The following is a 26,451-nucleotide window of genomic DNA, read 5'->3' on the forward strand; positions in this document are numbered from 1 at the left end:
TTGGTATTAGGTTGCCCGGATTGAAGTTCGTTCTCTCGCAAAAAACTGAATGGGAAAGCGAAAAAGAAAGCGTTCGACTGAAATAGAAGACTCCGATTCATCGGATTCTAGCCTGTCGAGTGAAAACGACGACGCCAAGGCTAAGAAACGCAAATCAGAAACGAAGAAAACGAAGAAGAGGAAAAAGGAGAAAAAGAAGAAGAAAAAGGAAAAGAAGAAGAAGAAACGAATAGAAAAGCACGCAGAGGCCCATCCAATAGAGCCTACAAAGTACACCAAAAATATACAAAATTAAAAAATTAGATTGAATTACTTACAGAACGCCACGCGGTCCCATGACCAAAGAGCAATGGGAAAAGGAAGAGAGCGTCATACGTAGAGTATACGATCCTGAAACGGGTCGAAACAGGTGGAAGAAAAAACCAATAAATACATAAATTAATTAAAAATTCACTATATCTTATTTGTAGACTTGTAAAAGGAAGCGGGGAAATTCTCGAGGAGATAGTAAGCCGCGATAGACATCTGCAGATAAACAAAGCAAGAAATTTAAATTCAATTCCTAATTTTATTAGCTAATATGTATACATGTAGCAAGCGACACAGGGAGATGGCCTATCCTTTCAATACCATGCCGGACTCATAAGAAAATCTTAATTAAAATACACTTATTGATATAATATCAATAAAAAATTTTTCTAATCACAATACACTCCGATGTCGCACTGTATACCAACCAACGTCTACGCAGACAAAAATGAGTAGTAACCATACGGGAACAAAGGCGGCGAATGTGGATATTTCCCTTTCGGACGATCTAACGGCGATCATTGCATCGGCGGCGACTTTTAGCGTGAGAATTATGAGTAGAACGATCATGCGACGCGTGCTTGGCGGCGCTGCGATCGCCGCCGCGGCGCGATCTCGACGCACGTGCGTCACGAGACGTCGAATGAGGAGAAATGCAAGAACGACGTCGAAAACGAACGCTGGGGTCGAAATGGCGAGCCAGTGCCACGAGACTTTGTTGTCCACTTTCAGTGCGATGAAGATTAGGTAGAGAACGTTGATTGTCCACGTGAGAACGACGCGAACGACGAATACGGCCATGATGTGGCGAGAGGTGAGGCCCCTTAGTTTTTCGAGGGTCTGCTGTCCGGTGGGACGCTCTAGCAATGTCTATTGGTGCTGAAGAAATCGAGAAAGGAGCGAATTCAGGGGCAGTTTTGATCGCTTTTGCAGAAAACGAGGACCCGGACTCGAAAGCCCGGACAATCAAACTATTTACTATTGACGAAAAACCTTTAGCCATAGCACCTCAGCGCAATCTTGTTTGCCTCAACAAAAAATTTCTAGAACACAATGACTCGCGTCACCATCAAAATCTCGTCACCTTTATTTACTACCCCAATAATTAATTAATTAATTAACTAAAAGCAGTAGATGAGATATTGGAGAATGTCCAAAAGTTGCCTTCTGTTGTTTCACTGTGAGATGTTAGCCACTTTCTCCACGACACCTCTTTATTAATTTATTAAATTAATTAAAAATTTTTGTTTACGTAACGGACTTTCTCCTCAAGGCTTGAGCTTTAGATGCAACTTAGGACTGTTTTCTTACTCTGCGATAATGTTTCCTCTGTACAGAAAGCTTCTTTGACCATGTTTCGTACGATAATCTCCTTCAGAGCGTCAGGGAGGGCCCCCTACGATTCTCTTTCCAAAATTCGATCTCCGTTCTTCGTCTACGATCGATGCAAGGTCGATTTCTTCGCTTTGCGAGGATGAACGACGCGCGCCGAGCTCGATTTCGCATCGCGAGATGGCGGAAAGGAGCTCCATAGTCTCTAGAACGCGTCAGCGTGACAGTTCTATCTGACACTGGCACGTACAGTTCGTAAGACGAAGCCTGAAGATTCAAGAAGAAGAAAAGCGTTCGCCGCGACGTGCTCTACACGCCATTTTGAACTTGAACACGCGTCAGTGTGGCGTCACGCACGTGCAGCGTTACATCATTTCTTACCACTAGAGAATGATGGCCCGGTGTTCACCGTGTTGCCATCATGCAGAGCCTCCCACCGCTTACCGTACGCGAGTGCATAACATAGTGTGACGTCATAGTTTTCATGCTGTCACATATTCACGTTGTCATTACAGCCGTTAGCTACTACTAGTACAGCTCAGTCCTACCTACATACTGTAAATACAGTACTTGCATGATTGCTGTGTTTTCCTAATTAGGCGCTTTTCTGACGTACAGTGCGTGCCAGCATAAATGGCCACAAAACGCGCGCTAAGATCACTGTAGATCACTCGCTGCAAGACATACAGTGTCACTGTGTGTCAACGAAAATCACTCTAATGCCTATTTTAAACAGGGATGTCAGTTTGATTTTTGTGGGACGTACTCCCAAAGATTTAAATTTTTTGCAAGTTTAGCGCGCGCTAATAAAAAAGTTTCTGAAATGGCAAATTTTGTAAAGGAAAGAACATTTTCAAATTCGCCGATAATAAATTTCTAAACAATGCACGTGAGAAGCCATTTATAGAGTGAGTTTCTTTCTAACTTGATCCCTAACGGAAAAAAATGCATTTCTATTTACGTCACGTGACATCCGTTTCTTTCCACCGAATTACTGTATTGAAAATCAAAGATAATGAAGTTTTAGAAAATGGTATAAAGTGACAGACGAGTTTATGAAAGCCGTCATATGTTGTTTGAAACTGGAAAAAAACGAACTTTTCTGTGTTCTTAGCAAAACGTATAGAAACGTTGTCTGCGGTGAAATCAAAACCGTTTTCTTACAAAATAGACGTAAATAGAAATGCTAGACTTCATTGGAAATCCTTGATGTGACGATCAAACGTCAAAACTACGCCAAATGTAAACTACGCTCTGAATTCCTCGCGCGCTACTAAAAGTCCCGTTTGGCCATTTATGCTGGCACGAGCTGCTGGCACGCACTGTACTGTATTTGATAATGTGCTCTGTATTTTAGGAGGACCTATGCATGTGTACGGGTCATATTTCCTGTTACCCGTACACGCGAACATACCCACCCATATACTGTACATGTGACTGGATACTTTTGATTGTGACGTCAGAGCGTGACAATCAAAACTGTCGTTTCGGTTTCTCAGCGCATTTATAACACGGAAAATAGCACAGATCAATTGGAAATAAGGGTTTCTAAGCATTTTTTTCGTTTCTGAAAGAAAAAACGCTTTATTCGCACCGTAAATCGCCTTTTTCGGGTCACCGTTTTGGGCCCCATTTCACGCATGCGCTTTACAAAGTAAGGGTTTTTCCTATGTGACGTCACAATACTGTACCGAACAGACGTACATACATACATACATACAGACACTTCCGGCCCTAAGATCACGTTTGAGAGAGCCTCCCTCCTTCGTTATACGGGCTCCACCCGTACAACTGCGGTGGTCGGCTCCATAAATAAATTGCTGACCACGCTCCTGATGCAATCGATAGTCAAACCGGTAACTGAAACCGGTTTGTTTTTGACACTTGCATTGTCAGACCAATGAGAGCGCTAGGTGAGCCCAACGTGACCTCAACCGACCAATGAACGCGCTGGGCGGGGCTACGCTGTTCAAAAGGGAATCGCACACCGATTTCCCCTCAGTTGCGGCTGAGGGTGGATGCGTCGCGGTTCGCTGCGTCTCTTCCTTGATCGGACCGGCTCGGGGGAAGACAAAAGGCAAGTCCTGGGTTGTTGTTTCAGCGTGGCCCACGGATTAATCCGTGCCGGAGCCCGTAGGCAGGGCGATGGGGGGCTTCGGCCTCGGTTTACGCACTGGGCGGAATGGTCGCCAAAGTCTTATTGTTGCCAAACAAGTACGGCCCGCGCTAGGCTCGAGCGGGCACGACTTGGAGGGGGTGTTGCAAGCGGTCTGGTTGCCGGCACTTATCTCACCAATGGCGCGATTAGACAGAGGATGACCTGGCCCAGGAGACTTCTACTTGGGCATTGCACTGCCTTTCCTGTCGACTCCTACAAACAGTGGTCGGCCGCATCTCCACTTCCGCAAGGCCCGGTTCTTCCCAGGAAGACATACCGAAGGCTTTGGTACCAACGAGCCGGGGGACTCGGTATAAGGGGCCGACTCTCGTCCAGGCGGTACTGATCGGAGTGGCCGAGGACCCGTGACTCGCCCGATACTTTTTGGAACGGGTGGCCATCGCTTGCGGTGGCTGCCTTGGGCTACGAAAGCGTCCAAACCTCCCCGTGGTGTAGCCTGGGTAATGCGAATATGGACGCAACGAAAAAAGGTACGTAAAACGATAGATTGGCACAGACTGATTTCTTCTTCTTTTTAGGTCGATCGCAATGGAGAAAGGAAAAAGGACAAATAGACAGAAGGCAAGAAGAAATGAAGGTGGACACGTTACGGTTAGATTTTTAGCTAGAAGGATTATTTTTGTGTACGGCATATGCATGTATGTGGAAATAAAATGCGCTGAAATTGAACGCGTGGCCGTTTTTGCACCGACAAAGCTTCGACCAATTTTCTCGGCGTCTTTTGGTCTCCACGAATTCGCGCGCGCGCGTTCGTACAGCAGATCGATGCACGCCGGAAGATCGAGCTGCATTCGTGCTCGCCGAGCTCGATTCAGACCGAAAATGCGGCGAAGAACTTGTGACTGCTATCGAGACTGGGGAATTATCGGCGCCTTTTTCTAGAAGTGCGAAAATCGATCGATAAACACGTCGCGACGAAAAAAACGCTTAGACGCATGCTCACCACTTCTTTTTTCTCCGATTTCCGCAGCTGGTCCTCTCTACGAACGAATCAGCGTCTCAGCGAGCACGCAAGACTTCAGCTACGAGAACGCATTTGCCCGTTTTCCAGAGTTATCGAGATTTACGTCATATTTATAGCACAGACTAATTTTTTTAAAAATACACTGCCTAGCACATGGTTCAAAGAGTCGTCTCGTGATAGAACTTCCCCTTGTCGGCCCAGGCAACTCGCAAGCGCAGTTCCCTCGATCCCAGCTTACTTTTCACCAATTTCCAAAGCTGACGTGCGCGTCGACGCTTCTTCTCTTCCTGGAGAGCCCAGCAATTCAACAGAACCGAATAATTTATATGAAAACGTACCGTGGTTAACCCGCGAGCGGCATCAACTGCATCCCCATCATCTACCTATAGAAATGCACTGAGAAAAAATATAGATATAGGACAAATAGTCCTTCTTTCTCCCAGCTTTTGATTTCATCCCTATATAGCACGTGATAGACGTCAATTGCTTCGAGACGACGTTTTCCCTTGTACGTCAAACGTTTTCCCGTCGTCGTATCGAGAGCTAAAGCCCGTCGATTTTTAAATAAATAAATAAATTAATGAATTTAAAAAATACGACCTCCGTCGTAGGAAAATTTCACGTCTGCTTTTTTAATTGATTCGACGAGTTTGAGTTCGCCTCTGTGGAATTAAAATCGAATTCCCCAGAACAAGGAGACTTCTTACTTACTCTGAGACGGAGATTTTGTAGTAGACTTGGCGATCTCGACGTTCGACCGTCGTATTTATACTCTCAGCAAACTGCGACTTCTCCTCCTTCTTCAATCGTCGATTTTCGATGAGCATGGGAAAGAGAGAATTGAAAGCGGCAACCACAAAAGCGACAACAACACTAGATCCCAAAAAATCACGTGTCCAGTTTATAAATTTATAAATAATACTTTGTGAGAACAATTGTCGTTACAATGTAAAAAACAAAGAAATAAATTCGCGCTGCTTCGTTATTCACTGCGTCCGTTGTCCCTAGCAACAAAAAAATTAGCCTAGAATTCACCTCGATGAATCTACCTTGCATAATCACGTGCCAATTATTTACAATCATAAGCTCGAACAAGACGGAATAGGCTCGCGCAATATTATCGAAATTATTCAAATAATAAAGCCCGTCGGGATTCGTGCGATCGTAATAGGCGGAGTAGGCTCCGCCGCACTCCACAATACGACAATCGCAATCAACGCCACCCGATTCCAAACATTCTAAAGCCGATTTCGGCTTGCATTCAGATAAACCCCCAGTCTGAGAGCAGATAAGAAATTTCAATATGTATGTATGCATTAATGTATGTTATATACCGCGTTTGGAAAGAGAACAGTCGTTAGGCTGCCTTCTTCTGGGCTCAATCGCAAGAATTGTTCATCGGAGCAACCGTAGCTTACAGGTGAAATCGGTTTTACGGTAAGAGTCCCATTTTCTCCTACTAGAACGGTGCTGTTGTGACTTACGGCCGTGCACCCACACAAGGACACTTTTCCTAATGGGCTTGTTGATTATTTGACTAATTATATGGTATACCTACCTCCGAAAACTTCCATTCCAATTATCGCGAATAAATAATAGACGCATAAGACTGCGACTAAAAATCGTACCATTTTGGGCGTAATACTACGCGAGGATGTATTTTTTATATAAAAATATAGCCGATTTACTGTGTACTAACTGAAGCATGGAACTCGTCGTATCTCGAAACGTTTTCGAGACGTTGAAAAGTCGAAATAAGCGGAGTGAACGCATTGTGCTTGAAGCCATCATGCCGGGAACTAAAAATAACTTTAAAATATTCAAAAATTGACGTTTCTTACAAGAAAACGCTAGCAGGTTTAAAACAACGAGTAAAAATTCAATACTGGAATCAAAAAAATATTCATAGTCTAAAAAGAATAAGAAATAAAACTTACTCGTTCCAAGCGATGGTAAAATAGTGAAACCCTTGCCCAACGAATTTTATAAGCGCTTCGATAACGTAAACAGCCAAGCTAACGTGAAGAAACGCCTAAAACTCCATTTCGAAATAAATAAATAAATAAATACCCCTAATCGAATTTACCTCTAAATAAATTTGACTCGACTCTCTACCACCTTTTATGCAATTCTCTCTCGATTTCGATATAACAACAGCGAGAGCGATTTGAAGAATGACGTCAAATACAACGATCCCATACATAAAAACAATAAAGTATCGGCTCCTCGATAATTTCCTAACACCTATAAATTATATAAAAAATGGTGTAATTAATGAAACCTCCTTCCCTACATCGTCCTATCGTTTTGAGATGGGAATGACAGTTGGGTTCGCTGAACAAGCCGTAGTGCCGCGATTTCTTTAGATGCCAAGAGCAGCATAATATATTATACACCTCATACCACTCCTCAAGAGCTAAACGCCTTTGGCCTTTCTATAGCAAAGACTATTGCTACTACGTAAATAATTCAACTAATCAACGCACACGATCCAAAGCTTTGAAACACAATAAAATCTGTTTCGAAGAGTAGAACCTATTCCATCTCAGCAAAACGCCTTAGATAAATAATAATAATAATAATATTAATGCACGTGGTTCTATTGGATTTTTTTTATTTGCCTTGGAATGTATTGTAATCAATTGTTCCCGTCTCGTCGGCGTCGAGAATCTCGAACGCGCGACGAAGACCCTCTCGTTTGTGCAAATATTTTCTTTTCGCGTCTGCCTTGCTATTGAACGAAAATCTTTCACTAACCGCGGCTAAAATCTACGAGAACGCGCTCGTTATCTTATACCAAATCACGTGACAGGACGTACCACGTTCGCGACAAAGTAGACACCAATTAAAAGATACACGACAAAAAAGAGAAAAGCGCCTGAATTCTTCTTAAGAGAAGGCATAGCAATGTCAGGAAAGCTAAGGGGAATATTACGTCACATAGCGATATCATGTGACCTTACTTTGCCGTCGTTACAAGTACGAATAAATTCACAATCGTTTCGCCAAACGTGTGAAAATACCAGTCTTCCTTATGTTGCACGTATAAACCCTTTTCTTTTCGTTCGCAAAGTCCAAACCAATAAAAACCTATATATAGACAAGGGTACCTATCTATAGAATTTTTCTTTTCTACTCTACTACTGTACCGAAAATTGAAAAGACTAGAATAAATATTGCGAGGAGTATCATCATTTTCGCTATGGGTTTGAGCGATCTCAAGAGGTCCACGAAAATCGCTTTCACTTCCGTTGCCAGGGGCGACAGAATGAAAAAAATCGGACGAAAACAGCGCGTAATGCGAAAGTGCGTCTCGCCCCGTCCAAGTACAACAAGGGCTTCAAAAAATTGATCAAACCAAAATATAATCTAAAAGAGAGGGGAGGGACTTGTTCTACATACGGGTGACTGGGCTTTGTCTCACCGCAAAAAGATAAACTGAAGTTAAAAAAGATTTCCATTGCGCCCACGCTAGGGAGCACATAACGTTGATTGAGCAAAGACAGAGGCATATTATTTCAGCGGCGGCAACGCCGCGTATGACGTCACTACTTTGAAATATGTTCACTAGTTGAACACGTGTATAATTAATTTATAAGGGCGATTTATTTTTATTAGTACGTGTGGGAATTTCGAATATGGCGATGAGGAGTAAGGCTATAGACGCGAATAAATCCGCCCATAAAATTATGAAATTATGAGCGGCCCTACAGTGAGAAGATCGAAATCTCCTTTAATTAATATTTTTCTTATTTTTTACTGAAATGCGACCCTTTCTTGTCGGGTCTTGGGATGGGAAGCGAAATTGTAGAGTAATACGCCTTCTTTCATATAAATAGCTGCATCGTCGTAACGACGAGCCCTGTTGTCGACCGTAGAAGGTTCGAAAAACGCGTCGAAGTGTCTGTACGAACCTGTTCTCGTCCTCTTCGTCTTTGCGGAAGTAATCGAGGTAGACGAACTGGTCCAGACGAGGAGAAGGAATAGCTGTGATAATGCGCTATGTATCTTGTGCTCGAGAAAAAGTCCACTTACGAGTTGACATCTTTCCCAATACGGGACCGACTTCACACGTGTGCGGTTATACGGGTTTTCGCCACGCACGCGACCCCACCCCAACTAAAGAACGCGTAAGAATGTCTGACGAAGAAAAGATTACAAGCGGAGACGACGGCGGTGACGCCGCCCCGACCGAAGTGCCACCACCCGAAGACACCTCTCCGGCCAAAGGTAGACGGCACCTACGACGTGCAAACATTTCTGACACGCCGGTGAAAAAAAATAACAGATGACGCCGATGTGAATACGAAAGAGGTCCCGACAGCGTCGAAGGACGCCGACGACGATAAAGAAAAAGCTGCTGAACCGAAACCGGCGAAGAAACGCGTGCCGGTGACAAAGGTCGATGGCGAAGCGGAGATCGTGCTTGAGGAGGCGGGGCCGGGTGCGAGACAACCAATCACCGTCTTCCAACATTTCGAGGATCGCGTGCGTAAGTACGAGTCGGTCGACGCGCTGTGCGAAAAGCGCGACGGCGAGTGGAAGCGTTGGACGTACGGTCAGTATCTGAACGAAGTGAAACGCACGGCTAAAGCGTTTATCGCGGTAAGCGGCGGGGGCGTAAGCGGGAGGTCAAGCGCAGACGCCCGGATAATCGCACGATGACTGAATTCCTTTAGTTGGGACTCGAACCGTTTCACGCGGTCGGAATCATCGGATTTAACGCGCCCGAATGGTTTTTCTCCGATCTCGGTGCTATTTACGCTGGGTGCGTCGGGGTTAACAACTATTAGACGACTCTTTTGGAGATTCATTCAATTAGGGGCGTGACTTCGGGTATTTATACAACGAACTCACCGGAAGCGTGCAAATACGTTCTGGAAGACTCGCGAGCGAACATCGCCGTTTGCGAAAACGACGTTCAAGTCCAAAAAATACTGAAGGTAAAAAAATTCAAGTTGAATTCAATTAATTCTTATAGTGATACCCTCAGATTCGCGACGAGCTTCCTCATCTCAAAGCAATAGTCCAATACAAGGGCGAATTGAAACAGAAGGAGAAGGGCCTCTACACAGTATAGACATAACACTATAAATAATTAGCATAAATAATAATTAGTGCTACTATTAGTGGGAGGAAATGCTAAAGGAGGGAGAATCGGTCGACGATTCCGCTTTAGAAGATAGAAAAAAGGGTCTAAAGCCGTCGAATTGTTGCATTCTTGTTTACACAGTAAGAAGAGAGTTAGAAGAAAAAAATTATTTATAATATTAATTGTATTTATTCTTAGTCTGGTACCACTGGAAATCCAAAGGGAGTCATGATGAGCCACGACAATGTCCGGGGGGAGACGTCTATTTATTTATTTATTTATTTATTTATTCTCTCTAGATGACGTGGACTGCAGTTGAATTAATGGAAAGAGCTTTTACGAAAGCCAGTGATGAGCACAAAGGAAACTGCAACATCATCACCTACTTGCCTCTAAGCCACATAGCAGCCCAGGTAAATAAATAAATAAATAAATATAATATATATATATGTATCATTATTTATATCTCTAGCTGGCTGATGTGTTTGGGTCTATGACTATGGGAATAACGGTTTACTTTGCTCAGCCTGATGCTCTAAAGGTACACTCAGAGCCCCAATTTTTAATTAATTAAAATTATTCTCCTCTATTTTTTAATTAGGGATCGTTGAAAGTGACTTTGGGAGAAGTTCGACCTCATTTCTTCTTTGGCGTTCCCAGGGTTTTCGAAAAATTCATGGAGGCAATTCAAAAGGGCGTTTTGGAATCGAGTAGCTTGCGAAGGCGTTTGTTCGACTGGGCGAGCGACAAAGCGCTGAGAGGAAATCAAAATCTCGAAAAAGGGTAATTAAAAAAACTATTTTCTACGTAAAAATAACCGAAATTTCATCAGAGAATCCACACCTTGGGGATGGACAATATCAAAAGTGATTCTCAAAAAGGTGATAATTAATGACCCACGTGACAAGGGCCCCCAATTATTTTAAAAATTAGATTCATAAATCGTTGGGTTTGGATCGCGCTTTCACTGTATGGAGCACGGCCGCTCCACTGAGCGCTGATACATACAACTTCTTTCTCTCTATCAATATGCCTCTGTGCCAAGTCTATGGCATGAGCGAGTGCTCTGGGCCTCAAACCTTGGGTGTCGTTGGGGAATCGAAAGCGGGAACGTGTGGCAAGGTGTTTACATCGGGCGTCAAGACGAAATTCGAGAATCCGGACGAGCACGGAGACGGAGAAGTGAGTTTTCTAAAAGAAATTAGAATAAAATATGTAATTTTATTCTTAGGTTTGCATGTACGGGCGTCACGTGTTCATGGGGTACCATGGCATGGAGGAGAAGTCGCGTGAAGCCATAGACGAAGACGGTTGGCTTCATTCTGGCGACATTGGACACTTTGACAAAGTCACCTAATAAATAAATAAATAAAAATACTAATTCTTATTCTATTTTTAGGATGGCTACTTGTCCATCACAGGAAGAATCAAGGGTTAATTAATTAAATATTAGAATACTCACTCGTATTTAATTATTTAATTTTAGAATTGATTATTACTGCTGGCGGAGAGAACATTGCTCCCGTTCCCATTGAAGACAGTCTCAAGGGTCGTTTGCCATTTGTCAGCAACATCATGCTGATAGGAGACAGAAAGAAATTTCTCTCCTGTCTTATTACACTCAAAGTACGTCACACTCAAAATAAATCTCCTAATTTTTTATTTTTATTTGAGGTTATTATTGATCCTGATACTGCAGCTGCTACAGATGAATTGCAAGCCGGCGCTCAGCACGCTTTGAGGCAGCTCGGCTGTTCTACTACAAAATGTAGCGAGATCTTGGAGAGTCAGAACGAAGTCGTTTTCAAGGAAATTCAGAGAGCCATTGATGAATATAATAAGCATGATGCCATATCACGTGCTCAATATATTCAGAAGTGGACTCTCTTGGGAGGGGACTTTACCATTGCAGGAGGAGAATTGGGTACGTGTAAATAATAAAAATTTTAATTTTTTCTATGGAATTTTTTTCTAGGGCCCACTTTGAAGTTGAAGCGTTCTGTCGCGGTGAAGAAATATCAGGAGACAATCGACGCCTTCTATCAGGAATCTTGAACTGCTATGAACTAATTGGGTTTCTTTTTTTGTTGTTTTTTCTTCTTTGTTTCGTTGTATTGCAGCACGCCTTCTATGCGTGATATGATTAGCGTGAATACGTCATCGCAGCGTAGGAGGAACGGGGACCCATCGAGACCCCCGAACATATGAGATCCCTTTTAGTTCCCGTTCCCCGCACCCAGTCCCTCGATCACGCATAAAGCCAAGTCCCGCCCGGAACACTACATAATCGTCTTTCACCACGACAGAACAATGCAGTCACTTGTGGATCTTCTCCTCTCTATCGTACTCCTACCTACGTTATTGTGGGACATCGCTTACTTCGGAATCAGCTATTCTTTTCAGCAGCAGCGAAACGGCGAGTGGGCGAACCCATCCTTTTCGGCCTTTTGCGACGCGATCGTGACGCCTATAGCGGCGCTGCTACTTCTTCCCACGTTTTTATTCGATTTCTTCTCGTCGACGCTTCAGCTGTGCGTGCTCGCGATATTTGCCGTCGATTTCGACGTTATCTCGAAGCCCATCGTCTCCGAGCGTCTTTTGAGGGAAGATTTGGATGCGATCGCGTTGCAGCCGTCTTAAGCAAGCTATAGGACATCGTTAAGAAATAGAATTGTGATTATTTAGCCTGCGATTCACTGACTTTTCTTGCAAGCACATGACGCACTTGGTTTAGTTATTAGCCAATAAAATTTAGTTAACGTGCGCACCCGAGGCGAGAACATTTTTTGTTTCTACGCGCGGCTACGACCTGAGGTCGTAACCAAGGAGCATATCCGACAAAACATCACTCAAGCTCAAAACTTCAAAAGGATCATGCGCCGCTATGGCAACCGATCCGGGCAACGAATCGGTCAACCAAAAATGAGACAAACGAAACTCGCTTGTTTTTTCGTTCTCCCATGCAAATCGCCGCCACGATTCGTTAGGAAAAACAGCGTGCGTGACGTAGGCGCTCACTTTCGTCGCACCCTGACTAAATAACGCCTTGGAGCATTCCCTAAGCGTGCCACCGGTCTGCACGAGATCATCAACTATGATCACGTGACGACCTGAAGGATTTCCTATATAAAAAAATACACTTACCCGCCTACGTCTTCCTCTTCTATTTTACCATCTTTCACCGAGACGATTTTCTTTGTTCCTTCTCGTCGTTTTGAGCACGTGATTAATTCGTATCCGTCAAACATTCCATTGAATCGTTTATATGCACCGTCATCGGGAAAGGCTATGCTTACACTACCATGGTCTTCGAGACGTTTTATTCGACGCAAAAGAAGCGGAATAGCCGTTTCAAGCCTAACACACATATCTATAAGTATTGATCTTTTTTTATTAAGGATTTCCTTACCTGGGGATGACGCTGTCCGAAAAATAAAAGCGTTCTTGAAGCGCATGTATATCGTATAAGACAACTTGGGCTGGACCCCGTCCAGTTAGGGGTATGGCTGATAACATTACAGCCAAAGTCTTCCAAGAAAGGAAATATTTAAGATTTCGATTTAATATTTATTGTGCTGTACTTTTGCTGTTGCTATTTGGCCTTCCGTGTCAACTCGTTCCATGGTTCCAGTAGGGAAATACGGGAGTATGAGAGTGAAAGATCTGACTAAATATCTAAAAATAGATATGTGTATAGAAAGTGACGTCACGCATTCATCAAACTACCTTGGAAACGCGTATATTACTGATAATTGCTCAAAGATTATTTCTGGTGTTTCAAAATTGGCCAAAAATAGCACTAGAGTTGATTTATTGATTTTATAGATCACGTGATCGCCGAGAAATATCTTGCCGTCTTTTCCAGCGCATTCTTTCACCGATTCGATGAAGAGATTGGGCCAGCCGTCTGGGAAATGGTTCCAGTCGATCGTTCGTCGCAGTTCGATTGATTGGAAGCCGTCCTTTACGAATAGTCGACGAGTGACGCGGCAAAACGTGTGAAATCGGGCTGCGCACCGAAGTTTTCTTCTTTTGCGTGCTTTCTATGATTCTTTGAGCCAATCTTTCCGTCGATTTGTGACAGAATAGGAGAATGGGGCGAGTAGAGGCAGACATGACTCGTAAATCGACCGGTTTTGACGAGAAACGACCGCTCTGTTCGAAAGCACTAACGCGCGTTACAAAAAAGTTCAATCAATTAATAAACGAACTCAAATGATTACAAAATTGTGACATGATCGTCTCATTTGTTTAGCTATTCTTAGCTGAAAACAATTATGCTATGAAACACACCGCAATTCGTTGGGAAAAGTGAATAAGCACAGAAGATACAAAAATTCATTTCTTTTCCATCTTCTGTGCTTATTTACTTTTCCAAAAAAATCTCGCTGTGTCTCATAGCATAATTCTCCCCAACGAAGAAAGCCAAACGAGGGCCAAATCTCCCAACAAACAGGAGAAGAAATTAAAGCTAAGAATCCATGACCTTATTGAGAATAATTCCTGCAGCATTTTCATAAGCTTCCTGTAGAGAATTGCCACTTCCGTATCGCACAATTCCCATAAAATTAACAAGCACAGAAAACGGTTTACCATCAACCTAAAAAATAAATAATAATATATTTAGATACTATATTTTTCAATGTATACCTTTGGAAAGGCTTTCTTAGTCAGTTCCAAGCCTTGATCTTGAGCCAACTGACTCAAGGTCTCCAAAAAAGACGAAGCGGCAGCTGGCGGACTTTCCTGAGCAACGGATACAGCTAGAGGCAGAGCTGACGTTTCCTTTTCCTGCATCACAACTCTTTCTCCCACTTCCTCCTCTCGTTTCCCCGCCTCCACTTTCACTTTCCCTTTCAATATGTCATCCAAGGCCACTTGTGCAACGCTGCTCTTCGCCTCTTTCTTACTGCGAGCGCAAGCCGTGTAGACTTTATCGAGCACTTTCACTTCCATTCGAAACGTGGGCAAGTGAGAGGGACCCGTTGCAGAGACGAGAGCATATACCGGAAGTGGTTTCTGCAAACGAGCCATATGCTCTTGAAGCAGAGCCACGGGATGACCCTAAGAAATCATACGCTTATACTCACTTTAATTAATTAATTAATTAATTTTGATTATTTATTTTACAGCTTTGTTTTCCGCTTGCACTGGCGTAGGATTCTCTAAGGGTTTTGGAGCTGTGACATCTTCCTTAGGTTTCTCTATTTTATTTCCATCTGAAAAGGTGGCAGGTCTGTGATGACTTAGGCCAGCTGAAGAAAACCGAGATGACAATGCATTTACACTGTCTTGACCATTCATTGTCACATAAGCTGGTGGGGGAGGAGTAGGAGTAGGGAAACTTTGAGGAGGAGGAGGAGTATAACTTGGCACAAATTCAGGAGCAAAGGGACTTGGGACATAATCATGATAGTACCCAAAACCTGGTGGTGGAGGCGGTGGTTCCTTGTAAAAATACGTGGCGTGCATTGAAGGTGCTGTCGGATCACGTGACACAGGCAAAGAGCTTTCAAAAGAAGCTGGTGTCATCAGCTTCATTTGGTCAGATGACTGCGATGAACGAGAAGATCGAACGTCTGACAGTCGCTGTTTTGCTCTTTGCATATCGGGATCCGGAGATGCATTATATGTCGAACGTTCTCCGCGTTTCTCGGATGAATGCCAATGTGTAGAATTGACAAACGTTCTCGATGAGCCTCTTGACTTAGAAAAATTTTGGCCTCGGCGCCTTGGTGGAGGGACGTACTTTCTAGAAGAACGCCAATTTGCATCTGAATCGGCCATCGTAGTCTAAAAAATGACTATTTTAGACCGTGTTCCCCGAAGGGAGCCCCTCTTTCGAAAGTTTACAAGATCGATAGGTAGACTGATTAAAAGTGCGTTAAAAATACTCACAGCTCGATCGAGGCAGCCGTTTCGATTCTACGGCTTTTTTTCGACGAGCGACCGTTCTCCCCTTCTTTCTCTAGGGCGAGGAAGTCTAGCGTGCTTGATGCACTTTGTACGGGGATTGCAAATCGCCACGGTGACAAAAGAAACGCTTTGGGCGTCCCGTATTCTGCATCGACCTTCGTTCTCTTCGTCACGTTTTCTGCTCAATTTGACCTACCAAACCATGACAGAACAGCCTCGACATTCGAATAGCGCTTACAGAGCGTGCGACGTAGTTCGTCAGGACACGATTTGGAAAAAAGCCGTTCACCGCGAAGCGCGATCGGCTAGAAAATGGTAAGAAAACACGCAAACGCACAACGCACGTCAAAAAACAACGTTAGTAGTTAGACAATATTTTCACATACGGGGGCCAGTCATTTGTGTCTTTTTTCGAAGGCGAGAGAACTGGTCGTTCTTGACTGAATACGATTCGAAAGGGCAAAGGAAGAAAACGCCTCCGAAACCAGAAAACTTGACGTATTACAACACGAACAAGGTACCCGTGACGACCTCGAAACAAATTGGGAATCGAGTCGACAGTCCCCTAAATCGAACAGTAAAACAGCTAGAATTGAGTATGGCTAAACCGAGTCAAAAAAGCGATCTAAAAACGGCGTTTGCGTACATATAGATCGAGACAGACAGAATTGATTATTCATTTTCAAACTTTTCCACCCAAATTGATGCCCTAATTATTCTAATTTCTGTAAATAAAGACTCAAAAGAAAGAAAAGTCCCTCTAACTAGCGCGCTGTACGACCACGCCCCCATTCTTTCAATGAACGGTCGCGGCCGAAGCGATATTCTTTCGCGATTGCTCGAGAAAAGCTCGAGCGTCTTTGAAATCGTTTCTAAGCGCGACGGCGCTCTCTAAATCGTCCGCGGCGCATTCGAATCGCCCTAGACAAGATTCATTCATCGGGAAAAAAGCAAATATGAGCATGCGCGACGTTCTTTTCTTTCACGCACCCATTCGATAGTGAATTTGACCGCGATTGTAGAAGGCGATGGCCAGATCGCGATCGTAAACAAGCGCTTCGGTGTAATCGGCGATCGCCTCGTTGAAATCGACGCTCAAATACTTCAAATGACCCCGATTATTGTAGGCTAGGGCGAGACGCTGTCTCAGCGTGACGCGATCGAGAGAAATCGAGTCAAGCGGGCCCGTTTGAGCCCCTTCCTTCGAATCCGCTTTCTTTAGGACGGCAATGCAGTGGACTATACATTCCGTGTACTTCGCAATCGCTTCCTTTTCGAGACCCAAGTCGGCAAGGCTCTTCGCTTTCTCGAACGCGTCCATGTGCTTCACTTGGATCTATCCGGGTTTAGATAGGCCCTCTTACGTCATGCGGTCAGCGCGCTAATCAACACAATAAATTCCACACAAAAGAAAACATGATTAGTAGTAGTCACGTGGTTATTTTTAACTCGTGTCCATTGCCTCCGTGCCCGCCGACGCAACGTCCTGCTGAATCGCCGAAAACATGGCCAACGTGTCGGGATGCGATTTGACATAGGCCAAAAATTCATTCAGCGTCGGATTTTTATCTAAAATAAGATTAATATGTAGAAAATAGGTCTGCACGTATTACGTACCGCTATCCGGGATTGTCATCAAAGCGGCAACAGCTCTCATTGCTGATCGCTTCAATTCGTCCTGTTTTTCAAATTCCTGCTTCACGGCATTCGATTTCACCTTCGTTTGAATCGTCGACAACAAGGGCGCAACCAACGTATCAAGACCTTAGAGAAAAAACATAAGAAAAAGTCTTTAATTAATTAATTAATTAATTAATTAATTAACTGACGTTGTAGCACGGCATTAGGAGCGAGAGAAGAAAGACGAACTAGCATCAAATACGTCAACATCTACGAGAAAATATAGCTAATAAAATTAATCGTATTATCAAAGCGTTTACCTTTATGTCATAGTGATCTTTCAGACCGCTTTCCACGTGACTCAAAAATTCGAAAATGTCTAAACGCTCCAAGCAGGAATCAAGCAAAGTGTACATACACTCAAAGGCAGCCTAAACGAGAAAAATCATAAGGAAAACACAGGTTAAAATAATCAATACCTTTCTTATATCCAACCCATCATCAACTGTATGTTTAAATGGACCCATTTCCACTTCACGTATCAATTCTTCCCTGACTGCCGTTTCGCGGTACAAATGTGGCAATACTTCTTGTAGCAAGTCGCGAATCAAAATCGGTTTATTGTGAGCCGCTGAATTGAACGTAACAAGCGCAACGCGTCGAACATTCTAATGCCACCCCCAAAAAATAAAGAAAAAACATTGTAGCAGGAAAAAACATACCAAATCCGTATCCTGCAACGTCCCAAGAAATTGTCCAATAGAAGCCTTGAGCAGAGCATCGATGGAAAGCGGCTACAAAAAAAATAAAATACATAATCCTTAATTAATATTTTTTTACTTGATCTGATATCGTAAATTTGATTGCCGTCACGACTGTGCTACGTGAATAAGCGGAACTCGACGTGAGCATCGCTTGGAGTTTGGGTAGCAACTCGGACGGATTTATAAGTGTCAGTTTTCCCAGGCATTCGGCTACAACGTTTCGCGTTCCTTCTTCGCTACTCTCGCAATGCTTAAACAGCAATTCCCTAAGAGAAAAAAACGATGCTATTCAATATCAATAATCAATAGATTATATATACCAAATGTTTGCTACAAAAGGTTTGAATTTTGCAACAGCTTCCGAGCTCAATGATTGTCTCGATATGACTTCTTTGAGAGAGTGTAGCAATAGGTATTGACGTTTCGGTTGCGTCTCGATTTTTTGCAATAGAAACGGGAGAAAAGCCTCTAAGTTGCCCGAGCTTATATTGCCTTAAAATCACACATAAAATATGAATTTTGTAAATTATATTAATTTACCTAAAGCATTTGATGCCGCCGATTTGATATCTTCTGACGGATGAGAAAATGATTCTTCAATGACCAAGAGCAAATCCGAGCGACCGCTCAAGTCACTGGTACAAAAATTAAATACGTATGAAACCCTAGAAATATTTATATTACATGTCTTTTCCGATTTCTCCCAGAGTGAGAAGAGAGTGGAGTCTCATTGCATCCGAAGTACCAGACAACTAAGGTAACCTCACAGGCTCTAATCGAATATAGAATCAATAAAATTTACCTTCACGTTTTCTATTAATTCTGACACAAGTTTCTCGCCCTCTCCAGGGCAAGTGACGCAAAGAACAGCAGTACATTTCGCAATAGAATGAAAAGCCTCAAAAAGAAAAAAATAAATATTCGCGTAAATAGTTAAAATATCAATAATTTCGTTTCAATATTCGGGCCAGTGTACTTTGCGCCAAAAATTCTTTTAATTAAGTGACGTGGTTACAACTTATGTGGGCGTGGTCATTTAATTTAAATCAATCATTAATTCTAGGCTCTATTCTCATAGGATTTATTACCTGTCTGTGGACGCCAAAGGAAAAGGCACCTGTTGGACTTTGAGGGACCGGATTCTGTATGAGCTGAGTCAAATCCTAAAGAAACATTCCTAATATCAAATTCATTTATTTATCTATTTGTTTTGCCTGTAGCAGTTCAGTAAACCCTAGTCCTTCTAAGCCAATTCCCACCAAAACTCTCAAAAAATTAAGAAGAGCGTGTAGAGCCCCTCCTGTAAGAAAAAATTATAAAATTCAATAAAATTAAGATTTTCACCTTGAAGGAGAGGCGATTTGAGAATTGAAACAATAGCCGGAAACACTCCCTTACGAACCGGAACCATAGTAGCAGAATTAACGAGTGCCATAGTCGTGAGAAGACCAAACGTAAGCTAGCAAGGTCCCCATTGGATACAGTGACCTTTCTACCTATATATTTTCATACCTGAGACACGTGGAGATCGTTTTCGCTGATCAAGGGCGGAATCTCTTCCAAAACTTGAAGAAAACAGTCTCCGGCAAGTTGAGAGCCTAAAAATAATTAGTAAAAATACTAATACGAAAATCTTTATTACCATAATTAGCCAGGAGAGTAGTGAGCAATTCCAGAGTAGCAAGTTTAAGAGCGCGATTGCTTTTGCGCAGAAACGAAGCCAATAGAGGCACAGAAGAACTCTAATAAAGAACATAGTACACTATGCTACATTTTCAGATGTTTTTTCTACCAAAACTGACGTCAAATCCAATCTAAGTGGAGAGCTAAAAAATTAAATAAATCAATAATTCGAGATTGATGTAAGGGTGATGGGACGAACCTAGCTATCATGCTAAGTGCTTTTACTGCAGCCAATCGCGTTATTTCATTATGTAGCCTATCCAAAAAGACGGGCAAACAGACGCCCAATTGGAGACCCAATAGGTCCCCAACATTCGTCAATATTTGACCCCTTATAAATAAGCGTGAAGGATAAATCAATAGGATTAAGAATGATTTTATTTTACATGCAAGCAATGGCTCTTTCTTTCACTTCCTGGTCAATGTCGGCGGCTCGGAGTCGAGCGAATGTGCATTCGTAAAGAGGCCCCACAAACGGTTGAAAATCAAAAGTCGACGGATGATCTAATAAGGCTAATAATATCAAAAATTAACAAATAATTTTAGAACTTTCTACCGAGTGGTCGGATCACTTTGACTAAATTTTTGGCAACAAAAAGAGCCTCTGACGTAATTTTGTAGAAAGGATCTTTCACAGCACTAACAACGCACTTGGGAAAGAAAGAAAAAATAAATTTCCCCCTGAATCTCCTATATGTATCCTTATTTATTTATTTATTTATTTATACGGGAATAAGCGTGTGTATGTGAGGATGGAAGACGGGCGGCGGAAGTTTCGTCACCAAGACATTGAGAAAAGACAGTGTATCAATTCTCATGTTGGACGTCGAGCTTTTATCTCTAAAATCAATAAATCAATAGTGTTTAATACCAAACAATATCTTTTTCAATTTTTACCGAAGTGAGAATTGAATTCCGGGTATGATGGACGACACGTGATCGCTCAAAGCCATTGGCAACACGTTGACAACCTGAGTCAACAAAGTGAAACAACCCTAAACAGAAAACACATAATTAAAAATTCAAAATAATCAATAACCTATACCTGTCTTGTCTTGACACTTTTCTCTGCAAGTTGCTTATGCAAAGCCTTCACTATCATCGGCGTTTGACTTTGAAGCAGAGCCAAAGGACTATACACACACATTTTATATGAAAAATTAATTAATTATTATTTCTTGCCTCGTTTCCGGGATTTGTTCTATGTCAGCTGGCTGCGCCGCTACAATTTTCTTCGTGAGTTGTAGGAGAGCATTGTAGGCTGCAAAAATATTCGCTTTCACATTCTCTTCTCGTTCTAATACACCCCAAGTATCAATACTATTTAATCCGTATCCAAACACTATATACCCTTGAAGGTGGATATGAGTTTTGGTGAGACGATCTTGTAGAGATCGGTTAATATTTCTGGCCGGCTGCCAAGTACGGAGGACAAGCATTTAGCGGAAGCGCGCCGGACTTTCCAGCTCATGTCGTCATCATCACTGTAATCGTCATCCTCTTCTCTGGGGATAAGAAAATCAATAGTTAAATAACTTGACCACGTGCTTGGTACTCTTCTTCTTCTTGATCTTCGGTTTCCATGGCTTCCACGTCGTCATCCGACTCGTAATTGTAATTGGGATCGTACGTGATAAGCCCCAAGCAAATTTCAATAATCTAAAAAATTAAATTAATTAATTAAAGGAGAAAAAACGCACGTAGTTTGCCTTTGGAATGTATGACGTCACTTCCTTCGGACAACGACTCACAAACGCCTCAAGAGCCTTTTTAAAAAAATTTCAAAAATCAATAATTCGTATTATATTAATTAAAATTTACGTGAAGACAATGCTCCCTCAATTCATCGTCATCATCCGCGTCACAATACTTGATCACGTGAGGAAACACGTCAACTAAATATTTCCCCATTCGATGTCCAGCAGCTCGACTTCAAAAAAATAAATTAATTAATATTTATTAATAGGCTTTTTTACCTTATAGAAGCGACGCATTGTATATAAGTTCTCGTTGTCGATCTCTGACTTCCCTCCTCGCTCAACGTCCCCAATAAATGATCCACAAGCTCGCCAAACAGCGCAGCAGACGAACTATGCACAAGGTGACCTAAAAATAAATAAAATATATTTATCCTATATTTATCTTATATTATTACTCAATGCTATAATGGCTCTCTTTCTCACGGCCATTCGAGCGCTCGTCAATTGAGGCACAAGCGCTCCTTGGACAGCGGCGTGAAACGAGTGCAACAAACCGCCGAATTTCGCTAATAAATCACCCAATATTTCCAACGCTTCTAACTGCACCGTGACGTCATCGCTCTTCACGACTGTATTGGTTAGTTTGCTTGTGACGCGACGACAGATATTGGCGGCCAATGGGGAGGCAGTCGAGGAGGAGGAGGAGGAAGTGGAGGTGGCTGCGGCTCCAGGCATTTCTCCAATCACTGTCTTGAGACCTATGCTGGAAATGTCCCGTAGCTGCTCTTTGCCTGAGACCATGTTGGCACATAGTGTATCAACTATGAATTCCACTTGAGTTTCTTTCACTTTTCCCACAAGGGGACCCAAACTGGTCACGTGGTTTATGTGTGTGTGTGCGGGGTTTTTTTCGATTTTTTTCTTACCATCGGACGGCTAGGTTTTGGACTTCGCCGTTTTTGTCGTCGAGAAGGCGAAGGAGCATTTGCACGATTTGGCGTTCACTGTCGTCGTCGAGTTTGATGCTGTCTCTTTGCAATTCGCTCATCAGATCGTTCGTCGCCATGAAACGGAAGTCCTTGTCGGCGGACTTCATCTGCGAGACGAAGATACCTACAAGGGGGCCCCGCTTTCGGAAATGAATAAACGAAAACCTTTTCGAGCAAAGATGAAACGTGGTAGTGAGACATGACCTGTGGAATCCTCAATCTAGAGAGCTGAGCGAGACGGTGTGCAGCTTATAATCCGGGACCCCTGAATTCCACCTCAGCCCTCCGCCCTCAGCTAAATTTGATTTTATGGTGACTGCAACAGCCGTGTTCTACTTCACATAATTGAAAGTACTCGCGATCCCGCTTCGGAAACAATTAGAGAGCCCAGCCTTTTTGAGCAAAGAGACTAATGAATGAACAAGCCAAATTTCAACAGATTGACCACTAGCGACTTTCATTTATTAGGCTCGAACTTGAACCCCGTTCTCGAGAAAGGAAGAACCCTGCGAAGGAAGAAACGCAAAATATCCGGGATGATGAGAATCATCCAGGGACTTCTGAGCCGAGTTTAGTCATGTCGACAAGCTCGACAGCCAGACACCCCCTGTGTTGTCATATATCACCAGTTATTAGTCTAGCACCAGAGGATGAGGACGATAGGTATATGCCTACTGCGGCTGTGATTGAAGTCGGTCAGTATCGATGGAAAGAATTAGGAGGCCTGTTGGTTTCCGCTCGCGATCTACAAGCGATCGAACAGTCAACAGCATCCAACAAGCTCCGCTTGTACAAAGCGATTACCACCTGGGAAACTAAAGAGTCCACTAGCCTAGGATCCTTGATGCATCGTATCCTTTGCGAAGAGTTCGGTATTACTAACAAGATGCTGCTACTGGCAGAGCCACGACCCTTATATTGTACAGAAGAGGCTCTCAAAGGACAGGCTACTTCGTTTGGACAGAAACTGCTCAATTCGTTTTCCACGCCAATTGGTGACAATTTCAGGATTGCAAGGGCCTGCGCTGCAGCCGGTGCTGAAAAATGGGAAGACATTGGATGTGATCTTATGCTCCCAGTTGAAAAGTTTGATAAAATCAAATGTTCATTTTCCAGCAATGAGAATCGACTTTATCACGTTCTTCTCAGCAATCCCAGAAAAACCGTTGGTGCAGTACTTGCAGCTTTTCAACGTAATTCCGTTGATGTTAAAGAAATCCAAAATGCTTTTGACCATTTGGATAGTTATGAAGCGATTTTTGAAGCGGCTTTGCAGCGTGGTGCAGTCAAAGTGAATCGCTGTCATGTCATCGTCGTTGGTCAAGACGGTACTGGGAAGTCATGCCTAGTCAATTCGCTTCTGAACGAAAAGTTTGAAGAGAACAAAGCGAGCACGGACGGCGCCGCTCATGTCACAGCTCTTGAATGGTCTCAAACAGACAGAGCTTTCTGTCTCGACAAGATGTTTGCGCAGGCATGCTTCAGTACAGAAACATTGGGCTCAATCAAAAAAGAAGAAGAAGAACTAGAAGAATATGACAAATATGAAGATATATATGAAGATATATATATATATGGTGATGACCTGAGTAGAAAAAGCGAGTTGTGGGTACCGCCGACGCCGTCTCCACCCACATCGCCACCTACATCGCCACCACAACGTCAAGCAAGTCTTCCTCCCAATTTTTCTTCACCTCAAACACCGCCCCCAACGCCTCTTCAAAGGTCTGTCAGCGTGAGCAGCATAACCACTCCTCGCCGGAAATATTACTTTGATGAATTGCGGAGAAAGAGCGACGAGATGGCGACATTGAATATGAAAAACATCTCGGACTTGGGTGGTCAAGAAGTCTATTTAGCTACTCACTCTGCTTTAATGCCAAACGACTCCAAATCCGTCGTTTATGTCGTCGTCACTGACATATCCAAAAAGTTATCGGACAAAGCCACACCCAGTTTTCGTCCAAAGGAAGGCGGCAAAAGAGATTTAAGCAAAGAAATGGGCTGGGTTCGCCAAAACCGCGACTTCCTTTTGTATTGGTTTGGCGCAATCACCGTTGCTCATGATCTTCACAGCCTGAGTGAATTGAACGAATTGTCTGATGACGACGATGACACTTGTTCAGCAGCAGAAGTCAATCTTCCGCCTGTTCTTGTCATTGGGACACATATAGATGAGCTCGAAAAGAAATTTCCAAGTGATACCGACTCAGTCAAAGAATGGCTTGAAGATCAAAAAAGTTTATTTGAGACACTGATTGATGGCAACAAAATCGTTGAACACATTTTCATTCCACGCAAGAAAAAACAGTGTAAAGAATTTGCTCAATTTATTGGCCGAATCTTTCTTGTAAACAACACACTCTCCGGCTCCTGTCTCGGCATAAAGCAAATTAAAGAGACAATTGACTCGTTCTGCAACGAACGAGTACAGCCTCTTTTTTGGGTATACTTGGAAATTTGTCTAATGGATTGGAAGAAGAACAATGGCACAGCCATCGCGAAAGTAGAAGACGTCATCACAGTCGCCCACGATCCACAAATAGGAATTCGAAATCCTCAAGAAGTCCTTGCTGCTCTCAAGTTTCTTTCTAGTCTTGGAGTTGTCTTCTATTACCCCGATGTTCCGTCTTTGAAAGACTACGTTTTCACTGATCCAACTTGGGTTATCAACGCACTGACGTCGTTTGTCACGGCGAGACCTCCCCTGGGAAAGTTTGAACGAGCTTTCAAAAATCTAAAGGAAACCGGCATCATGAAAATGAGTCTTATGAGGCATCGCTTCAAAAACGCCGGCCTACCGTGGGAAGACGAAAAAGAACGAAATGCCGTTATCCATTTCCTCCAGCAGCTCGACATTATCACTGATTGCGTTGCCTCAGAATCTTCAGAATTCTACTACGTTCCTTCAATTCTGACGAAAATTTTCGATGATGATCCACTATGGAAGACTTTCGATCACGAAGGCCCGTTTCCGCCTCCTTTGCTCGTTATTCCGACGACACTGCAATTCATTCCAGAGTACCTCTTCTTTCGTCTCGTCACGCGATACCTGCGACTCTATCAAGATAAAGATTCAGTACAAGATCCGCAACTCTCTCGACACTGCTGCGTCTTCATGAGCAGCCTAACCAAACCTCGCCTACAAATTGAGCTGCTCTATCACAATCGTGGAAAATGGATTGCTCTGACCGTCGGAAAAGACAAGCGCATTCCGGCGCTGAACGACACTTCAAACGTCTTCAACGATATCAGAAGAGAGCTTCATAGGGAGATGACAGAGGTTTGCAATAAGGGGATGAAGGGATTTTCCTTTCACCTATGCTGTCAGCTAAATGCTGAAGCAGAAATTGACGTCAAAAGTATGCCCATCCTTACTGATGAATATGATCCCAGCGTGCCAGACTTATACAGTCTTAAAAAGCAAGTCCTCTTGAGCGAAAAAGAATACAATAGGATAAATCGCTGGTTCAAGTCTCACCGTTCTGATCCAAGCGCCGCCGCCGCCGCCGAATCTGACGGCAGCAATAAATTTCCCGATGGCTCTTCTCCGGTAAACGATCGCTTGAAATTGGCGGTGGCTCACGTTGGTGAATCAGCGTGGGACGTTATTCTGTTGTACCTGGGCTTTAGTACTGATTACCAAAAGCAGCTTCGTCAGGATTATGACAAAAATTACCTCAGGCTAGCAAAGGTGATTGAAGATTGGCAAAAGAGAAGTCCTGAGGTTGCTACAGTTGAAAGATTACTGAAGATTTGTGATAAATCCAAAATAGGATCACATGCAATCAAGACAGAGTACGAGCAGACACCTTGACCCCAATTTTTAGTTAAATAAATCTGTATCTAAATTTATTGCAGCCAATAAAATGTTTTATGGATGACCGCCAGCCAGGTTCTACT

General features: G+C 43.1%; 8 protein-coding genes and 1 long non-coding RNA gene across 12 annotated transcripts; 4 read left to right on the forward strand and 5 right to left on the reverse strand.

Annotated features, from left to right (window-relative positions):
* The first annotated feature begins 10 nt into the window (after positions 1-10).
* On the forward strand, positions 11-708 carry LOC136197721 (ADP-ribosylation factor-like protein 6-interacting protein 4). The gene is made up of 4 exons (XM_065987539.1): positions 11-270; positions 320-409; positions 471-540; positions 595-708. The coding sequence occupies exons 1-4, from the start codon at positions 50-52 to the stop codon at positions 655-657; spliced, it is 444 nt and encodes a 147-aa protein (XP_065843611.1). The 5' UTR covers positions 11-49; the 3' UTR covers positions 658-708.
* Positions 709-4,243: 3,535 nt separating this feature from the next.
* On the forward strand, positions 4,244-4,489 carry LOC136197779 (uncharacterized). Its single transcript, XR_010672587.1, has 2 exons — positions 4,244-4,290; positions 4,339-4,489. It is a non-coding gene; the product is annotated as an uncharacterized lncRNA (long non-coding RNA).
* Positions 4,490-4,855: 366 nt separating this feature from the next.
* LOC136198220 (two pore calcium channel protein 1-like) lies at positions 4,856-9,350 on the reverse strand. 4 transcript variants are annotated; one of them, XM_065988127.1, is made up of 24 exons: positions 8,820-9,348; positions 8,699-8,771; positions 8,545-8,646; positions 8,406-8,491; positions 8,209-8,351; positions 7,934-8,153; positions 7,748-7,874; positions 7,604-7,703; positions 7,406-7,553; positions 7,271-7,341; positions 7,078-7,219; positions 6,871-7,028; positions 6,722-6,816; positions 6,626-6,669; positions 6,484-6,583; positions 6,343-6,428; positions 6,119-6,297; positions 5,834-6,062; positions 5,707-5,788; positions 5,496-5,657; positions 5,385-5,446; positions 5,217-5,327; positions 5,123-5,166; positions 4,856-5,071 (listed from the first exon to the last, which is right to left on the reverse strand). In XM_065988127.1, the coding sequence occupies exons 1-24, from the start codon at positions 8,827-8,829 to the stop codon at positions 4,943-4,945; spliced, it is 2,703 nt and encodes a 900-aa protein (XP_065844199.1). In that variant the 5' UTR covers positions 8,830-9,348; the 3' UTR covers positions 4,856-4,942. The 4 variants fall into 4 exon arrangements, with proteins under 4 accessions (XP_065844199.1, XP_065844200.1, XP_065844201.1 ...); XM_065988128.1 differs by having other exon boundaries at positions 8,699-8,745; positions 8,820-9,347; XM_065988129.1 differs by lacking the exons at positions 5,834-6,062; positions 6,119-6,297; positions 6,343-6,428 and having other exon boundaries at positions 6,484-6,561; positions 8,820-9,350.
* LOC136198221 (long-chain-fatty-acid--CoA ligase ACSBG2-like) lies at positions 8,856-12,029 on the forward strand. The gene is made up of 17 exons (XM_065988132.1): positions 8,856-9,014; positions 9,073-9,389; positions 9,464-9,552; positions 9,607-9,727; positions 9,778-9,858; positions 9,915-10,016; positions 10,075-10,122; positions 10,176-10,289; positions 10,349-10,417; positions 10,478-10,659; positions 10,709-10,757; positions 10,810-11,058; positions 11,108-11,224; positions 11,276-11,309; positions 11,363-11,502; positions 11,551-11,800; positions 11,852-12,029. Exons 1-17 carry the CDS (start codon positions 8,921-8,923, stop codon positions 11,929-11,931), a joined length of 2,136 nt encoding a protein of 711 aa, XP_065844204.1. The 5' UTR covers positions 8,856-8,920; the 3' UTR covers positions 11,932-12,029.
* A 614-nt stretch (positions 12,030-12,643) lies between these two features.
* Positions 12,644-14,048, reverse strand: LOC136198223 (uncharacterized). The gene is made up of 7 exons (XM_065988134.1): positions 13,894-14,048; positions 13,730-13,838; positions 13,603-13,675; positions 13,458-13,551; positions 13,286-13,404; positions 13,049-13,233; positions 12,644-12,998 (listed from the first exon to the last, which is right to left on the reverse strand). The coding sequence occupies exons 1-7, from the start codon at positions 13,990-13,992 to the stop codon at positions 12,679-12,681; spliced, it is 999 nt and encodes a 332-aa protein (XP_065844206.1). The 5' UTR covers positions 13,993-14,048; the 3' UTR covers positions 12,644-12,678.
* A 17-nt stretch (positions 14,049-14,065) lies between these two features.
* Positions 14,066-15,859, reverse strand: LOC136198222 (interleukin enhancer-binding factor 3-A-like). Its single transcript, XM_065988133.1, has 4 exons — positions 15,775-15,859; positions 15,007-15,669; positions 14,527-14,940; positions 14,066-14,476 (listed from the first exon to the last, which is right to left on the reverse strand). Exons 2-4 carry the CDS (start codon positions 15,661-15,663, stop codon positions 14,348-14,350), a joined length of 1,200 nt encoding a protein of 399 aa, XP_065844205.1. The 5' UTR covers positions 15,664-15,669; positions 15,775-15,859; the 3' UTR covers positions 14,066-14,347.
* Positions 15,860-16,441: 582 nt separating this feature from the next.
* LOC136198077 (tetratricopeptide repeat protein 32-like) lies at positions 16,442-17,201 on the reverse strand. The gene is made up of 2 exons (XM_065987991.1): positions 16,783-17,201; positions 16,442-16,713 (listed from the first exon to the last, which is right to left on the reverse strand). The coding sequence occupies exons 1-2, from the start codon at positions 17,111-17,113 to the stop codon at positions 16,589-16,591; spliced, it is 456 nt and encodes a 151-aa protein (XP_065844063.1). The 5' UTR covers positions 17,114-17,201; the 3' UTR covers positions 16,442-16,588.
* Positions 17,166-22,843, reverse strand: LOC136198067 (cullin-associated NEDD8-dissociated protein 1-like). Its single transcript, XM_065987980.1, has 32 exons — positions 22,714-22,843; positions 22,486-22,655; positions 22,015-22,430; positions 21,836-21,965; positions 21,681-21,789; positions 21,569-21,625; positions 21,415-21,518; positions 21,210-21,364; positions 21,042-21,156; positions 20,905-20,992; positions 20,757-20,854; positions 20,588-20,699; positions 20,416-20,509; positions 20,246-20,363; positions 20,059-20,190; positions 19,969-20,002; positions 19,819-19,918; positions 19,689-19,774; positions 19,521-19,635; positions 19,391-19,476; positions 19,265-19,339; positions 18,979-19,074; positions 18,861-18,928; positions 18,717-18,811; positions 18,497-18,668; positions 18,253-18,442; positions 18,135-18,206; positions 17,892-18,080; positions 17,733-17,843; positions 17,622-17,682; positions 17,410-17,556; positions 17,166-17,361 (listed from the first exon to the last, which is right to left on the reverse strand). The coding sequence occupies exons 1-32, from the start codon at positions 22,747-22,749 to the stop codon at positions 17,237-17,239; spliced, it is 3,756 nt and encodes a 1,251-aa protein (XP_065844052.1). The 5' UTR covers positions 22,750-22,843; the 3' UTR covers positions 17,166-17,236.
* On the forward strand, positions 22,842-26,429 carry LOC136198068 (uncharacterized). The gene has a single exon (XM_065987981.1). The coding sequence runs from the start codon at positions 23,126-23,128 to the stop codon at positions 26,363-26,365; it is 3,240 nt and encodes a 1,079-aa protein (XP_065844053.1). The 5' UTR covers positions 22,842-23,125; the 3' UTR covers positions 26,366-26,429.
* Positions 26,430-26,451: the final 22 nt, after the last annotated feature.

Source organism: Oscarella lobularis, chromosome 18 (assembly GCF_947507565.1).
Source record: "Oscarella lobularis chromosome 18, ooOscLobu1.1, whole genome shotgun sequence".
Classification (NCBI taxonomy): domain Eukaryota; kingdom Metazoa; phylum Porifera; class Homoscleromorpha; order Homosclerophorida; family Oscarellidae; genus Oscarella; species Oscarella lobularis.